We start from the raw sequence: 18,557 nt of genomic DNA on the forward strand, positions 1-18,557 counted from the left end.
GTACACTTGCAGAGTTGCAGCAAACAATGAATAACATCACTGGTGCGGACAGAGGTTCAGCTAGGGTGAGCAGTGAAAAACCAGTTGTAGAAAGTAGTGGCTCCGTAACGAGAAGTTCCCAATCAAATTCGAGGACAGCGTTGAGATGCTTTAACTGTAATGGCTTAAATCACCGATCAAGTGAATGTTCGAAGCCGAGAAGGGAAAAGGGGTCATGCTACCAGCCGACATCAGCGACGAGAGTGTCCGAAGCTACGACGTCCAAATCCTGCTCCACAACCGGACTCTACAAACAATGCGCTTCTGGTTTCTGAGATGTCACCGATCGAAGAAGTGATAGAAAAACCGAAGATTATTCCGGCATACGTGGTGAATGTACATCTGGAGAAGGCTACAGATCCGTTAAAAGCAGTAGTAGATACTGGTAGTCCGATTTCACTAATCAATGTTAGCAAGATTTCTATGGCAGCGATCACGCAGTACGAGACGAAAAATCAAAACTACGCAGGTATTAATGGCTCGCCTTTAGTTATTTTAGGATTGTTTCACAATGTAGTTAAGGTTGAAGATTTTAATGTTACCATAAATTTCCATGTTGTGCCTGAAGGTACTATGCAGTATGATTGTGTTTTGGGCAGAGATTTTGTGTCTTGTCCCGATTTTAAAATTACTTTCAACGACAAAATTCATTTTGAGCCCACAAACTTGAAAAATCATGAACTTGAAAATGAATTGTTATTAATTAATGATATTACTGATAATGTTATACCACCATTAGATATCGAGTCTAGTTTAACAAATGCGGAGAAACTGCAGTTAGAAATTGTATATAATGATCATTATGTTAGTCCTGTTAGGAAAGCTAAACCAGCTTTAGATTATGAAATGAACATAGTCGTTAAGCCAAATAATTCATTATTTCACTTTAGACCGAGACGATTATCCTTTTATGAAAAAGGGGAAGTTGATAAAATTATAAATGATTTGTTGAAACGAGGAATAATTTCACCTAGCACATCCGAGTATTGTTCTCCAATTGTGCTTGTGAAGAAAAAGAATGGTAATACTAGAATGTGTGTGGACTTTCGAGAGCTAAATAAGATTGTGTTGCGTGCTAACTTTCCCATACCAATTATAGAAGATCAAATGGAAAGCTTGAAGGGGAAGAAATTCTTTTCTAGATTAGATCTTAAGGATGCTTTTTATCATGTTTTGGTTAACAAACAATGCAGGAAATATTTGTCTTTTGTTACTCATTCAGGACAATATGAGTTCAATAACATGCCATTTGGGTTTTGTAACTCACCAATTGAATTTTCTCGTTATCTTGCATATATTTTTAAAGCATTAGTAGACAGTGGAGAATTAATAATATATATAGATGATTTGTTGGTAGCTACTGAAACGATTGAAGAGAATATTTGCATTCTTAAAAAAGTGTTCAAATTGTTAGTAGACAATTTATTAGAGTTAAGAACTGAAAAATGTTCGTTTCTTAAGAAAGAAATCAGTTATTTAGGATATAGAGTAACCAGTGAAGGGATAAGTCCAAATCTTGAAAACATCCGAGCAGTTACACATTTTCCAATTCCTAAATGCCATAAAGATTTGCAGAGTTTTTTGGGACTAGTTTCCTATTTTCGAAAATTCGTTAAAGATTTTGGTATGATAGCCAGTCCTCTGTACACGTTGATGCGTAAGGATGTAGAATTTAAATTTGGAAGTCGAGAGCTTGAAAGTTTTGATCAATTAAAAAATGCTTTAGGGTCAAATCCAGTTCTTTGTTTATATTCACCGACTGCAGAAACGGAACTGCATTGTGACGCATGTCAGTTAGGGTATGGTGCAATTTTGTTGCAAAAGCAAGACAATGGAGTGTTTCATCCTGTCATGTATTTTAGCAAAAGGACGACCGATCAGGAAACCAGATATCACAGTTACGAACTTGAATGTTTAGCTATTATATATGTGATAAAACGTTTTCATGTTTATGTTTATGGTATTCGCTTTAGAATCGCTTTGAGATTGAGTACGAATCTGACTAATTGTATTATTTGTAGTTTTAGTTTAGAATTTAACCTAGAAATTTGTTGTGTTAAAGACAAGTAGTTTATTTTATACTTAAAACAGCATTTATGAGATAAGGAATTATTATAAGAAATTATGTTATGAATTTTGGATTTCAAATTTTAAGTTTTTTTTGTATGCACACACACGATCGAGGTCGATCGGTAAAGTCAGGATGGACGAGCTGTAGGTGATTGTAGAACACCCTGTACAGATTGATTGTGAAGTTAGCAATGTATGAAAAGGACGGAAAAATAGACGTTGTGAAAATAAGTAGTGAATTTATTTAAAATAGACGGTCATCCTACATATTAAATATGTATTTAAAATATGTTAAAAATGTATCTGCTAACTCATATTTTATATATATATATATAATACATTCTATATATATATTTTATACATATATTACGTAAGGTTATTCAAAATATATCTTTATAAGAGTTTTATATGTATTTTAAATATATTTGTGCTACTTGGGTTGGAGCATTTGATCTGGCACTCCGGGTAGATTTATGTTATCAGGTTTGTCTGCCGTCATTCCTATATAAATCATACACTAAGATTAGTAACCCATATATTAGACCACAGACCTTACCTGTAGGAATATTAACCTCAGCTACTGCAGTAAATACAGCTGAATTTGGGTCAGACAAAGATATACTGTAATTCAAAACAATTGTTACATATGCAATGTATTTATAAACTGTGTATTATACCTATTGCAAGAACTCTCTTGAAAATCCTTAGGGAAAGAAGGAGGCGGAGGTATCGCTGCATTTCTTTTTGCACCTTAAATTGTCTTAAATTAAGATTTTAATAATAAGTAACTAACCTTTAGAAATAACTTCGTTGTCCGAAGAACTACTTTCAAATTGCTTCGGAGTTATTTTCCTTTTACCTCTGCCAGTGTTGGCCTCTTCTGAGGATGTGTAATCTAGATCTTCTGCTTTTTTTCGAGCCGTCTCAAGTGATACTGCGTAAAAATTATTAAATAAATTTTCAAATTTTGTACTAACACAGATATACTTACGCCCAAGTGTTTCAACCACTACATCTTCTTTACTCCATACATCAGTTGGTTGGGCTCTTTTAGCAATTAAGGAGCTAATGTTTTTGCTCAGCGAAGGCCACCAACATTGTTTGTTGTCATTAAGCAGCCAATTAGTGGGGACTTCCGACGTGGATGTAACTCCCAATCCTTCGTTGGTGAATGTTACCACCGCATATGACATATTAAAAAACCTGAAAAGGCAAGATTTTTTGAAAAACTAACTTTTTTGACTGTCACAAAATCATACCTAATAGTATATTGTTATAATTAACTAAAAATGTATTAAAGTAGGTATTTCTCACTATATGTACAACATATATTTGGACGGGAATTATTCTTTGCAATGAATTTGTGGAATCACAATGTACTCATTTTTGTCAAAGTTTTTTTCAAATACATTATTTATAATAATACACTTCTTTATAATTGTGTTTGCCGATATTTTTACAGTTTGTGTCATTCTACTTTTATCGATTATAGATATTCCCACTTTTCTAGAATCACAAGGCGATTCATAGTGTGGCTTGAAATGTTTATATTGATTTACAGTTAATATAGCATCTCCATTTTCGTGACTAATATTTGTAATAATTGCAATAGATCCATCGTGAAGTAAACAACAATTATTCGCTTCCTTTGTTGAGATATTAAAATGTTTGAAATCTAAACTGTTAACACAATTATTTTTATCTTTATGAATAACTGGATAGTTTTTACATATATCTGTTTTAAGCGGCAGTTCTTGTTCTTCCTTTATTCTATTTCTTCATTGTTGTAAAGGTCGCCCACTTTGTTTTAATTTTTGTTTAATTTTAAACATAATTTTCATATTTAAAACTACTAAAATTATCTAATGGACCAAATATCTTAACATCATTACTTATATGCGAGAGATTGTGCACATTATAAGTTAAAAATTCCTGACCATACAGCGTTCCATAGTGCCTTACAAACCACACTAACAAAGAGTGAGCATAATCATTCAAGGTAATACATAAATCTTTATCTGCCAATATTCTTATAGCAACACTTAAACTAATAAAATGTTCATAATAAGTATGTGGCAATACATCTTTCAGTACAACTGGTCCAGTATACAAGAGAAATTGACGCAATTCTGTTGCCTTCCATCGATCAATTTCATGTAAGCCTCTAGGTTTTCTAGCAAATTCAGTTGTAATACAAGATTTCATTCCAATTAACTTATTCGAGGCATAGTCTAATGCATCACCTTTTAATCTGACATTCATTTTTCCTTTCACCCAAAATTGGAGCAAACGTTTCATAATACCTAAGCATACTAAATGCATATAATCAATTGGGATCTGAGAAACCATCCCTATTTGCAATTCCTCTAAGCAAGAAATCCCTTTATGATGTTCTGCTTGAATTTTAGCACTAAAAGATGCATCCGTTCGTAACGTACAGTTTAATTCAGGATACGTAACTCGATTGGCTATAAAATCACCTTCCTGAATGCATGTACTGCAACCAAAATATCCTGTATGATTTTTAATACAACTTATAAAAGATTTCGCTGGGGCATCACAAATTATCGCATATTATCGTAATAACTAATATTTTGAGATATAATCATTTTGAAGACGTTTTTAGTAACTATTATCTACTCAAAATAAAAATGTATATTATGTGTTTCATTAAACATTTTTTTTTCGCCAATTTTATTTTTTGCCCCTCCCTAGACCAAAAGCTGCGTACGCCCATGCTTGCAATGTAAGTAATTTATTTCGACTAAATTTTCAAATTATACCTAAACGATCTCGGGGATAGGATAGTTAATAAACGGCAAAAGTGTAAGATTATGGGATCTACGTGAAAATAGCTATTTATGTAACAAGTTGCTAATTGACTGTCTTTTGGCGCACTAGACGTGCGCGCCAAAGAAAAAATTTGCAACGTGTTGCGTACAAGGTTTTTTTTGTGCTGCTTAACTGGCAAATGACACTATTTAGTTTTAGTAACTATGCGGCAATGTACAGCGAAAAGATCTAGATCGGCAAAGTTCAATCTCTAAATCCAGCAAAGGTCGAAGCATGTTAATGATTTTCTATTATAAAGTATACGTAGTAGATGATACTATGCGATCAAAAATAAGTTGCTGTCGAGTCACCTTTGAAATTTTTGTTTACATAGTAAATCGTACTTAACTTGAATTTCCAAAGGCGACTCGAAAGCAACTCATTTTTGATCGCCCGTTATATGGATAAATAATAATACTATAGACCTAATAATAATGACAAAAAAATGCTTTTTTTCACTACTAGCGTCTGATGACATGATTATTAACCTTTTTTCCACTTGTAAAGTAGGTTTTCTCGGCATTTGTTCAAAGTGGTTAATAATAATACATTATTAACTAGTAGTCAATAATGGAGAACTGTCACGCTGTCACTTTTAGAAAACACAACCCGAAATTTCGCTCAATAAATGTTTAGACAAGTTCTCTAAAATGAATAATTGCCACCATCCGCCATTTCCAGAGAAATTACATCCCTAATATTATCACATTTTGAAAAAATTCGAACGAAATTACTCTTTGAAAATATCTCAATGACAGAACAAAATACGGCCTGTTTGACTTGTACTTCTACGTACTTGATTGACATGTTAAATTAAGAAACAAAAAATTCTGTCCAACCGTTCACTTTCTTATCAATATAATATGTTAATTAGAGGATTTCAAGTGCTAGTAGTACCGATTATGGGATGTATTTTTTATAGTGCTAGTATAACTTGTTCTGTATATTCCGTAATGCCGTTATATCTGTGCACCACTTCGTGAACTTCACATACTCTTCATTATAACGATTTGATGATTTTTTGGCAGTAGATTTGCCATTGCCTTATTTGCACAAACTTGTACGTGCTCTGGTATACTCATTTTGACGTAAATAAAAAAATTCAAATCAAAGAAATTTCAAATTCAAATATCAAAATGGCGAACTGCAGTGCTACCAACGTAATATTGCGTAGAAAAAAAAGCCAATATACCTTTTAAATGTTATTTATTTGTTATTTAAATATTTGAATAAGTAAAAGCAGCACAAAAAATGTTGTATGGTACGCGAGCTGATAACTATAGCGTAAACTCGCTTCCATGCCGGGTTCGGCCTGCGGCCTCACGCGTCATTAATGCTCATTACGCTATAACGTATTTTCAGCTCTTGTAACATGTAATTTCGTCAAGAAATTGATGTGAAATAGGTATTATAATGGAAAGAGAACTTTATTTTAAAATTGAATACTCATGTATTATCGCAATATACCTAACCTAATGCGTTGCTATGGATAAGCATTGCCTGTCATCCTGGTTTGAAGCATCCTCGTTTCGCGTCTTTTATGTTCAATCGCGTCCGTTGTTAGGGCCAGGATTAAAGATTGGTTGACCAGTCAATTCCAGGCTCAGTGGCAACAAGTAACCGGACTCCGACAGTCCAAGGCCTTTCTAACAGGGCCCGTTGGCAAATCGGGGTCTTCTAAGCTTCTAAAACTGAATAGAAGCCAGCTTAGGAAGATCACTGGTGTCCTTACGGGACACTGGATGGTCAACTATCACCTGCATAACATTGGGCTCGCGGAGGAGTCAACGTGCAGGTTTTGTGGCGAGGCAGATGAAACTACCGAGCATGTGGTCTGTCACTGTGACGCTTTGATCAGGGACAGATATCAACTCCTTGGAGACAGATACCTGGAACCGAAGAGGGTGAAGCAACTTAGGCTAAACAGGGTCCTATCCTTCATTGAGAGGAACGGGCTCTGAACTCAGTTGCGAAGAAAGGGGGTAGGCACAATGGGCCTCTGGTGTGCCTAAGTGCTGCCCGGTCGGGCTCCCCTGCGAATTGAATAGAATGTTCAATCGCGTGTGGGAACTTTTTGCTAGCAAAATGAACTATATTCCGATTAAAATGTGAGTATTTCATCCGGCGTTAAAGCGGCTACAGAAGAAACTAGTTCGTATTTACTTTCTCCGAATTCACGTTCAACCATAGTGTAAGAATAGTTACACTAAGGTTCAGCATAGTGTAGGACTAATGTACCAGTGCGCCAATTTAGATTTGGCGCACAGTGCGCCAATGTGTCAAAATGTGACACTTATGGCTAAATGACGGTTCTTTTAAAACCGAAAACGTCAACTAAATTTAAGTATTTCATAACGAAATTACAAAAAGGCCTTTTTTTCGCACGCATTTGAGTGTTTAAAACGAAGATTGTGATTCAAGTAAAATAAAATAGTACATTATTTTATGTGGAGGAGAAGTATTACTTTTCATGGCGCGCCTGTGTCAAGGCAAGCCATGAAAAGTAACTTTTCCTCCAAATAAAATATGCTATTTTTTCTTCAAACTTCCGCAAATTTATCCAAAACACAAGGTTTTTAAGGGATATTAATCGCTTTCGTTAAATTAAACGTCATTGTCAAGTAGGTAAGTTTGTTTTCCTTTACATGAATAGATAGGTGCTGTTTCCTTGGTTACGCAGTAAATAATCTTATTGGTGAAAAAATTACATGTCAGTTCGTAATTTTGAATAAGAAAGATTTTTCTATAAGAAAGAAGTAAGTTAATTAAATCACTAAAAAGATAGATTAGTTAGTTTTAGAATGCAATGCATGCCGGCGCCGCCTGAAATTACCGTTGAGGCGAATGAAGCAGTATCGTGCCTCGGACCTTCGAAATCCGGTGAAAAGTATTTAGCTGCATATCAACACTTCATTCAATGGTGTAATGGAAAGAATGTGATCATCTATTCAGAAAATGTACCTACTTCTTGCGTATTTTAATCAGATGCAAAAAGATAAAAAATGGAAATCTTCGACAATGTGGTCTCGTTATTCCATGATCAAATCCGAATTAATTATTAAGCATGGAATAAATATACCTAAGTCAATATTTAAAGCTACGATGTTTTTTGAAAAAGGCCAATGAAGGGTATTCTGCAAAAAAGTCCAGAATATTTACTAAAGAGCAGTTTGAAGGTTTTCTAATGGACGCCCCAGATGATGTATATTTAGGAATAAAGGTGAATTTAAATCAGTTTTAATTTTGAGCCCTCCCAATGTAATATTATGATTCAGATTGTTTTATTAATCGGAGTAACCGGGGCATGCAGATGCGACGAAATGATGAAATAGTATATTAAAGTATAAGTGGATATTAAGGTCTTTAAAACACGCGCGATTTTTCGAGCACGACGGCGTAGCCGGAGTGCTCGAAATAGAGCAAGTGTTTTAAAGACCAGTTATCCACGAATACTTTACGCTATTTTTTTTTATTACTACACTCATAGTGTAAAGAATTCTTTACACTAAGCTACACTTTAAAATCGGCATAATTCTATAAAAATGGAAATAAGAACTAATACAAAATATGGTTTAATTAGTGATATAAAATCAGTATAGGTACCTTCCGTTGCTATGAAAATGAGAAAAACAAGAAATATTTTGAAATCTGTGGTGACCAATGTTCATGACGAAGTGGGTGGATAGAAAATAACCCGCGGTACAACACAGCAAAAAGTTATATATTTATATATTCACATTACAAAATCTAACATGTCACTGAACTGGCATTATACGTACAAAAAAACTAACAGGAAGCGTCAGTTGGTAGGTACGCTTGTTTTTACCAGTGGAGACCTCTTAATATTCACTACAGTCTCCCCTGCTATATAATTCATCTGGTAATCGCTCAGGTAGGGTGGTGGTCTATGGTTTCGATTTGATCTTCGTGGTGGTTCTGGACGATCTGCTTCTGGAATCAGAATCTGCTCCATTTCTTGTCGATCTAAACTACGTGGTAAAATGGCAGGTTGGTATTCTTCTTCATATTCCAATGGTTTTTGGATTTGTGGCTCCTCTGGTAGGTTGAAGGTTACTTGTTTAGGTGCATTTCTTCTGAGCTGGTTTACGTGTCGTTTCACTATTCGGTCGTTTTCTAATCGGACAAGGTAATGTAATTTCCCTAGGCATTTTACTACCGTTCCTGGCTTCCAGGTCCGTTTGTTTTGTATGTAAAATTCGGCTACAATGTCCTCTCCCGCTTGATGTGAACGTGCACGACGTTTTTGCAGGTCTTGATTCGGTGTAGGAATATGAAGAAACATTGAGTCTAAACGGATTCTGAATTTTCTGTTTAAATATTGTTCTGCTGGTGTCTTTCCATTTAGTAACAGTGTCGCTCGATATCGGAATAATATTTTCATAATTTTTGTTTCCAATGGGATCCTTTCCGTTGACATTGATTTTAATTTGTTTTTGAGAGTTTGTACATTTCTCTCGGCCAGTCCGTTCGTGGCAGGATGTCCTGGTGCGATAAATTTTTGGAAAATAGCGTTATTCTTACAATACGTTCTGAACTCGTTACTCGTGAAAATTGTGGCATTGTCTGATACCATTTCTTTTGGATATCCATTTCGAGAGAAAATTCTGTTTAAAAGTTCCATGGTGTTTTCTGAATTAGGATGTTCTCGTAGGACTTCCATTTCGGCCCACCTTGACTTCGCATCTATGCATAAGAGGATGTAGACATGATCGATGGGTCCTGCGTAGTCGATATGTACCCTGTCCCAACCCACATAACACAAAATATCCATAGTATGTGGAAATAATGTACCCGACTTTCTACGTATATGCTTCACATGTCATTCAAATGCATAGAATATGCAAAGTTGGGAACCTTATAAAAGAATGTCACGCATATACTGAGAATATGCTTGGTAACTGCAAAAAGGAAAAAGCAATTTACCTTACATATATAGTGCCCTTGTTTACAGTGCGAAAAGATTTATTTTTATATAGTTCTACCCTAATTTTACATTTCATTTCTTCTTACTTCAAGTTCAAATTACGCGCCGAATTTATTTTAATCCTCCAGACAGTCAGCTGTTTGCCATCGCATTGAGCATGCGTCGCGTAGTTATTCTTATTTTCTAATGGCGTAGCGTGGTGTTTTTTTTAATTTGCACGTTTTGTGGTTGACAAAACGGATTGTTAGATTATTATTTGCGTTCGCGTTGATATTTACGTTCGTTGGCAGTTTGCAAATTAGTTACCTGTTTATATTCTTTATCGTCGTTTTCCTTTCTCAGGTAAGTTACCTACTTTTATAAATTAAAAGTTAATGAATGGTGTAATCAGGGGTGTAAAATACTGTAAATTGATATACTGAATAGAAATTTGTTTCATTGTTGTTCATTTTGAGATGTACATGCTAGTCTACATCACATTTCTAAGTACCTATATTTTTGTATGAATATTTCAGTATGTCGATGGATAAAAGTGACCGACAGCAAAGAAGGGACCGCAAGCGTAATCTAGATTTTGCTATGGCATATATAAATGCAGGTAACAAAATTTATACCAAACAAAAGAAAAACGATGAAGTCGATGGTCCAGTAATTCAATCGCATAAAAATGTTTTATTTACGGGTAGCGAGATAAATACATCGTGTCGTACTACTATAAATGAAAACAACCCTTCTTCGTCTAAGGGCACCTATTGTGAAATGGCCTCGCAAATCGATTTACAATATTCATATTCTGATGATTCACACCTTGAATCCGTTACAAGTGAAACCGATTCAGTTACTGTAGATCTAGATAGAGCAGGTGCTGATGTAGACACATCAACAATTGCAAAAAGGTTCAACTTGAAGTTATTGACAGAAAACTTATCGGAATGGATTGTCACGGAAAATATTACACACACTTCAGCATCCAAATTGTTAAAAATGTTAAAACATTGTGGATGTGAACACCTTCAAACTTTACCTTCTGATGCTCGAACGTTATTAAAAACACCTCGTGTAACTAGAGTTGATGTGATACAACCAGGAACGTTTTTCTATTTTGGCATAAAAGACACCATTAATGAATTTTTTTCTAAAAATAATTGTTTCGGACTGCTATCTGACACATCTGTTATTGAATTGGCAGTAAACGTAGATGGACTTCCATTAAGTAAAAGCAGCAATTCATCATTTTGGCCTATTTTAGGTGTTGTAAAGTCGTTGTCTACAGTAAAAGATAAGGTTCTTTTGTTTGGTCTTTATCACGGCTATCAAAAACCTGAAAATTCAAATGAATTTTTAAAGCAATTTGTTGAGGAAGCATCAGCATTAATCGATAATGGTATTGAAATCAATGGACACCACTTGGATTTTAAAGTGAAAATGCTTATTTGCGATTTGCCTGCTAGGTCTTATGTTTTACGTGTTAAAGGCCATTCTGGACATTTTTCATGTAATAGGTGCACACAAGAAGGAGATATGATTAATAATAGAATGTGTTTTCCGGAGTTGCATTTTACAAAACGCACCGACAACAGCTTTAGAAATCGAGCACAGCCCCAGCACCATCATAATGAACCCACTATATTGTTAAACCTGCCATCATTTGACATAATACAAGACGTGCCTTTGGACTACATGCACCTATTATGTTTAGGTGTAATGAAGCGTGTATTAGCAGACACAAAGTTTGGATTGGTTTTGGGAAAACCTGGATATAAATTACCAGCTAGAGATGTTTTAGCTATTTCAAATTTAGTTTTAAAATTAAAGAAATATGTCCCATGTGAGTTTTCCAGGAAAACTCGACCCTTACTTGAAGTGAAACGTTACAAAGCCACTGAATTTAGGTTTTTCTTATTGTATGCATTGCCAGTTGTCTTAAGGAATGTAATGAAAAAAAATAAGTTTTACAAAAATATTTTAAAATTGCATGTTGCATCCTCAATTTTAGTGAGTCCTAACCTTTGCTCTGATCAGAATTATCAGGAAACTGCGAAAGAATTGCTGTATAGTTTTGTCAAACAAAGCAAAAAGTTATATGGTGCTGATTTTATTTCACATAATGTACACTGTCTTTTGCATTTGGTGGATGACACGAATCGGTTTGGCCCACTTGATAACTTTAGTGCATTCCCCTTCGAAAATTACATGAAAACACTTAAGAGAATGGTTAGAAAAACTCACCAACCACTGCAACAAGTGGTAAGAAGATCGCAAGAGTCTTGGCATTCAAGAAATACTGCACCAGACACTGGTGAAGAACAAAATTCACGTAATGAAGAATGTTCTGTGAGAACTCTAGAATGGATAATCAAAACTAATAATGCAGATTGCTATTTTGAATTAGAGTCTGGTGAAATAGGCAAAGCAAAATGCATATTCTTCCAACAAAATAAAAAAATTGTTACTGCAAATTTTTTTAAAACTAAACAAAGTTTTTACACTGTTCCGTTGGATTCATCTGCGTTAGGAATCTTTCTATGTTCAGATTTGTCTATCGAAGATCAACTTATTGATTCACAATATATAAAGTGTAAAGTAATGCTGTTACCTTTTGATCAGAAATTTGTTTCATTTCGTATGTTACATACCATATAATTTAAAAAATTAAGAACAATAAAAAAATATAGTTAAAAAATAAGTTAAAAGAGATTAGTAATAGAATAAATATTAAAAAAAGATAGGAATTAAACAATTAAAATTATTAAAAATATATGTATTAACAAAAAATGATAAAGAATTAAAAAATAAGATAATACTGCTTATTTAATCAAAAATATACAAAAAAAAACGCAAACAAATAAAATAAAGCAATTGTTATATGCTTATTTTTAGGTTATGGATTCATATTTAGTAGTAAATTTCATCGACGAGAACCTTATAGAAGTGGTTCCGGCAAGTTGGAATAAAAAAAACACTAAAGTGTGTTATTTTCCATCAAAGGGGAACCATGTTACTCAAAACACTTTTTAAAAAATGGTACAACATTGTGAACCACCGAATACAGAATGGGATTTATTTGACATCGACATTTTGGGATCTTATGGTTAGTAAGTAATTTACACTATAGGTATAAAGTATTAATATTTTTAGATAACTTTGAAAAAGCAAACAAAAAAGCCACTAAAGCGCAACATACCAATAACTTAGCTTCGTCACAAAGTGAAAGTGAACAAAGCAAACGAAAGTCAAAAGCAAATCCCAAATATGCAAATGAGTACGCTTATAACTCTTCGTCAGATTCAAACAATTTAGATCGTGAAACATCTCCAGACAGCGATTCATCACTGCACGTACCTCAGCTACATACAGCTTCTCTTCCACCTAAAGTACAAAAAAAAGGTAAACATTCTGTAGCTATTGTACATTTATATTAAAGTTTTACATTCTTAGGATTACAGTTTAGAGAAACTGCAACATTGTCTCCGATATACACTCCACGCACCATCTCGAATGAAGGTAAGCTTTCATATACCCGTCCACAGAGGTAATTTAAAATTTGTAGGTAAAAGTTATAAACCAAGTTGTGTATCATTACAAAAATCAACAGATTATGATGGATGTGCTTTTGATGTGAACCAGAAAAAAGGTATTTTCTTAAGAAATATTGAAACATGCACTAATTATTATTGTATTTTAGGTCGCTCTGTGGTTGATCTTTCTTGTACTTCACTTGACCGAATGCAAGACAAAATTTCACTATCTCGTGACCGTGAATCATTGCAAGGATCACCAAGTAGTGGAAGACGTGCCACAAATAAAAAAAAAGAAGGTATTGTAAGGTGGATTGTGCAGGTATATAGGTATGACCACCCAATGTTTTAGATTCATCTATGGTAGATATTTCGCATGAAGGTTTCACAGGAAGTGACAAACGTAATTACTTAACTTTCAGTGAATTTTTTGTTTACTAAACAAGCATTGTTAGGTTTCCAGAAGTTGGTTATCAATGAATTATTTTCAATCAAAAATATGTTGTCATCATTAACTGAAAAAGTTGAACAGCTAACAATTGCAGGCGGCAACCAAACAAAATCCGTGGAGGAAGTTGATGCTTTGAGAAATATAATGGGACTTATTCCTATTTCCTTTGACAAGGATTTACAAACCATCGAAAAGGCTTTATCTTCGGAAGAAACTATGCAGTTATTTGTAAGTTGCTTGTATGTATAAATAAAGTAGTACATAATTAATATGTTACAGGCAACTGAATTGAGCTTAATAGGTGGTAACGAGGCCAAAACAATGACAAAAAAAATTATGTATCGGCTATTTTCCAACGAAATTGGCCAAAATTTTAGTTTCGAAGGGGCTAAAGGAAAAGAAGTGTTCAAAAATTTATTCATTTATAAAGCAATTGTTCGTAAGTATGAAAGTTGATCGTTGTGCAATATGATTCCTTATCCCTTTTAGGAGCTATTCGTTTAAATAAAAAAACAAGTAATTCCACCGAAGCAGAAATAATTCCCAAAATAAAAGACTGGTTGGCGAAGGCCAAAGAGAGACACACAAATCAAAAAAGAAGAATTCAATCTAAAAAATCGTAAGAATATTTTATTTACTAAGTTAAGTACTAAATATCCATTTTTAAGGGGTCCTGAAAATGATGAAGTTTGAAACAACTGATACAATAATGAAAATAGTCATATTATACAATAGTTTAAGGCATGTACAATTTAAGTAATGTGGTAATAAATTGCATTTGCTGTATGTACTATTCTTATTCTGGATATCTCCGCAAGCAAATGTGTAGCATGTTATTTTCATGTATTTAGGATGTGCTACACAGAAGTAAATCATATGCATATACACTGTGTAGCAAATTACTGATATATGCACTGGTTATACTCCACATATGTAATTCATTTTCAGTGTATATTCTTTTACACATGGAAAGAATATGTAAAGTACATCCATTTAGAGGACATTTGCTAATGCTATGGATATACATATATCATTCTTCATTAAAAAATGCATATGCTGTGCATATTTGTATATTCATAAATGTATATTCTTTTCATATGCAATACATGTACATGTGCTATGTGGGAATTCTCTTGAGGTAGTTCCCAGCGATGGACTTCAGCTTTGGGTGGTGAATGGAGCCTTTTCTTGCATTCTTCACATGCTCGAACGATGTTTTCAATTTCTTTGTCGATGTTTTGCCAATAACAATAGCGTCGTGCCAGCTGTTTCATTTTGGTGCTCCCTAGGTGTGTTGAGTGTAAGTCGTTTAAAATATCAGCTTGCATTGTCTTCGGTATGACAATCCTATGGCTCCTGTATAAGACTCCGTCGTTTAAAAGGAATTCAGATTCGATGCGTTGAGTCTTCATTTGTTCGATAATTTTGCACATTTCGGAATCCCTTCCAGTCTCGTACTTTATACGCTCATATCCTATTTGGTCTGTCGAGATATTGAATACCTGTTCGTGGTTAACTTGATCGAGTTCTTCGTCAAATGCTGTTTCAATTTTTCCTTTGTCATCATGTAGTGGTGCTCGTGATAAACAATCAGCGTTGGTGTTATCGATGCCTTTCTTAAACTGTACTTTATAATCAAACGTTGATAAAAATGAAGCGTAGCGAATGAGGCGTGACGATGTGGTTTTCGATGCTTTTGATTTCGAGTTAAAAATCCGCACTAAAGGTTGATTGTCGGTGCTCAGTGTAAAGCTTTTTCCAATTAAATACTGTTGAAAATGACTAACACCATAAACGATCGCCAATGCTTCTCGATCGAGCTGGGAATAATTCTGCTCGGCCCTGGTTAAGGATCGGGACGCAAATGCAATTGGACGTTCATCGTTGGCTGTAGAATGGGATAACACAGCTGCAATTCCATATGGACTGGCATCGGTGGTTAATAAAACTGGTTGCTCGGGGTCATACGGTACAACAACTCGGTCACTGGCAATTTCCATTTTCAAATTGCTGAATGCTTGGTTGCACTCTTGATTCCACAAGAACTGATTATCGTGTTGTAATAATTTTCGTAAAGGTGCAGTCATGCTCGATAGATTTGGGAGTAATCTTGCGTAATAAGTTATCATGCCGAGAAATCGCCGGACATCTGCAACACTTTTCGGATTAGGCATGTTCAATATGGCTTTTACCTTATCGGGTGACTTTGCAATGGTGTTTTTTCTTATGATGTATCCTAGATACTCGATTTCGTTCTGAAAAAAACTGCACTTTGCCTCGTTCAGGTGAAGATCGTTTTCTTGCAATTTGGTTAAGCATTTAATTAAATTGCTGTAGCATTCTTTGTAACAGTTACCATGCACAATTATGTCGTCAAAATATGAGGTTGTTTTTGGACAGTCCCGTAGAATCTGATCAATGACTCGGTTAAACTTAGCTGGAGCCGTTTTAATTCCGAAACTCAAACGATTTACATGATATGTCCCCTGGTGGGTAGACATAGTTTGTATTACACTGCTGTCTTTGTCTACACGTAAATGTAAATATGCCTTATAAAGGTCGAGTCTACTGGGTATCGATTCCCGAAGTTAGTCGATATGCTCCGTGATGTGCATGTGATGTGACCGGCTGCCATGACGTCATGATCGTATACGATAGGGATAAGTTCAAGTTTAGCTGCATTCCCGAATCGCGAACAAACTGTATGCGCTAACCAATCACAGACAAGAATTGAACTGTCATTTGTCAGTTTTGTATTTTGTTTCGTTTTTGCATTAAGGATACTGTTATTAATAACCAGAAAATCCTCGAACAATTCCATGTTTTATTTCACAGAAAATATGTGAATTTATAGGTTAGGGCACTGAATAACCTCTATAGCAAAACAGCTGCAAGATCCGTCCTGTAGCTGGAACTGCGCATGACTTTCACGCAACGAGTGGTCTAGACCAGTCGTTGCGTTCGATCAACTTTTCGCTCGATGTGGTAGGTTCGAGAATGCAGTGACATTCACGTTCACATCAAGGTCAGTCGATGTGAACAAAGCACATCTTCGGGAATCGACGCCCAGAAGTAGGACGAATCCCGCAACTGTTAAGGACTTCGTCTACGCGCTTAATGGGGTAGTTCACGTTCACTAAACTGTCATTTACGGCAACTTTATAATCGACACAAAGCCGCACACCTCCTTGTGGTTTTTGTACCACCACAAGTGGTGAACCCCAATCACTTACATCACATTTACTTATAATTCCGGCAGATTCTAACATTTCTAATTCGTGACTAACTTTATCGCGTAACGCATATGCAACACTCCGTTCTCGTGTGTACACAGGTTTGACATTATCGCGAAGCGCTAACTTAATCACTACATTCGGAACGCATCCCACTTTTTGTTCGAAGATATTGGGAAATTGTTCACGCACCGACTCAATTGAATTTATGTAATCACTATGGATTTGTGTTAATTTGTTACTGGTATGTTTATCGATTTCCTGTAATTGAATGTTTAGATGGCGAATCCATTCGCGACCTACTAATGGATCATACCCCTCAGGCACTACGTATAGATCCTCTAATGTGGGATTTTGATAATTGTGGTATTGAACCATTACTTGTACTTTCCCATGTGGTTGAAAGGTTTGACGTGTGTAAGTACGAAATGTTAGGTTAGACGGTTTCAGTTTTTGCTTGCAGTTAAGTTTATCGAAAAGGTCTTTTGGAAGTAACGTGAATCCCGCTCCGGAGTCGACCTCAAATTGAATTGCTTGTCCTTCGACATTGATGAATGTGTAGTATTTACGGGTATCGTCTCCTTCGGATGAATATACATCTTCAATACGATTCACACTGAAATTATCAATGTTGTAGGTAGTATTATGTGCACTACTATCACGTTTTGATTTGATTAACGTTGAAATGCAAACATTCGCAACATGTCCTTGTTTGCCACAACCGGTACACTTTAAGTTTGTTTGTTGTACACGACAGTCTTTTGACGTATGGTTGTCACGACCACAGAATAAGCACATATTGTCAATTCCTAACTCACGGTAGTTTACCCGGCCTTGTGAAGAATTACGATTTTGGTGTGACTGTTGTCGATAGTTGCGTGATGATGACCTATGACGATTATGATCCGGCTTTCGATTGTGCTGAGAATTTTGGCTCTGACGTCTCGTAAATTGTCCTTCTCTGCTCGGAATCACACTATTTATTGATGTATTTGTTGATGGAGTTGAAGTTTTCGCTAAATTTTGACTATCAGTTCGAGCTGCTTCTAAAGCTATTGCCTTTTTCACGATTTCGTTAAATTCTGTGAGGTTTGACTGGAGTAACTGCTCGGTGATCCAGGTATCTTTCAACCCTCGAATAAACTGCGCTCTTAAAAATTGTTCCGCTGTTGAAACCTCTTGAGTACATTGACACTTTGCCAGGAAGTTGCATGCCCCTAAATTTTTCTTCAGTTCAGTAACGTATTCACTGATGCTCTGTTTTCCAGACTGGTAAGTTGATAAAAAATAGTGTTGGGCCACGAGCATGTTCCGCTCAGGTGACAAATGTTTCTCTAAATGGGTAATCAGCTCATCGTATGATAGTTCGGATGGCTTTTGTGGCGCTACTAAGGCATTTATTGTCTGGTAGTGTGTCGCTCCAATAGACCCTAGAAGTAGGCAAGCGGACTTGGTCTTGTTATCAAACA

At 35.3% G+C, this 18,557-nt stretch overlaps 2 protein-coding genes across 4 annotated transcripts; one reads left to right on the plus strand and one right to left on the minus strand.

Annotated features, from left to right (window-relative positions):
• Positions 1–2,511: 2,511 nt before the first annotated feature.
• Positions 2,512–3,512, minus strand: LOC116159402. 2 transcript variants are annotated; one of them, XM_031472370.1, is made up of 6 exons: positions 3,369–3,512; positions 3,101–3,312; positions 2,903–3,043; positions 2,787–2,859; positions 2,666–2,730; positions 2,512–2,610 (listed from the first exon to the last, which is right to left on the minus strand). In XM_031472370.1, exons 2-6 carry the CDS (start codon positions 3,300–3,302, stop codon positions 2,540–2,542), a joined length of 552 nt encoding a protein of 183 aa, XP_031328230.1. In that variant the 5' UTR covers positions 3,303–3,312; positions 3,369–3,512; the 3' UTR covers positions 2,512–2,539. The 2 variants fall into 2 exon arrangements, 1 of the variants encoding a protein (XP_031328230.1); XR_004142978.1 differs by having other exon boundaries at positions 2,787–2,849; positions 3,101–3,512.
• A 6,538-nt stretch (positions 3,513–10,050) lies between these two features.
• On the plus strand, positions 10,051–14,641 carry LOC116181142. 2 transcript variants are annotated; one of them, XM_031501429.1, is made up of 12 exons: positions 10,051–10,228; positions 10,402–10,484; positions 12,767–12,977; positions 13,025–13,273; positions 13,325–13,390; positions 13,437–13,520; positions 13,572–13,703; positions 13,757–13,807; positions 13,860–14,083; positions 14,135–14,294; positions 14,345–14,474; positions 14,524–14,641. In XM_031501429.1, exons 3-12 carry the CDS (start codon positions 12,908–12,910, stop codon positions 14,546–14,548), a joined length of 1,191 nt encoding a protein of 396 aa, XP_031357289.1. In that variant the 5' UTR covers positions 10,051–10,228; positions 10,402–10,484; positions 12,767–12,907; the 3' UTR covers positions 14,549–14,641. The 2 variants fall into 2 exon arrangements, with proteins under 2 accessions (XP_031357289.1, XP_031357282.1); XM_031501422.1 differs by lacking the exon at positions 10,402–10,484.
• The last annotated feature ends 3,916 nt before the right edge of the window (positions 14,642–18,557 follow it).

Source organism: Photinus pyralis, unplaced genomic scaffold (assembly GCF_008802855.1).
Source record: "Photinus pyralis isolate 1611_PpyrPB1 unplaced genomic scaffold, Ppyr1.3 Ppyr1.4_LG1, whole genome shotgun sequence".
NCBI lineage: Eukaryota > Metazoa > Arthropoda > Insecta > Coleoptera > Lampyridae > Photinus > Photinus pyralis.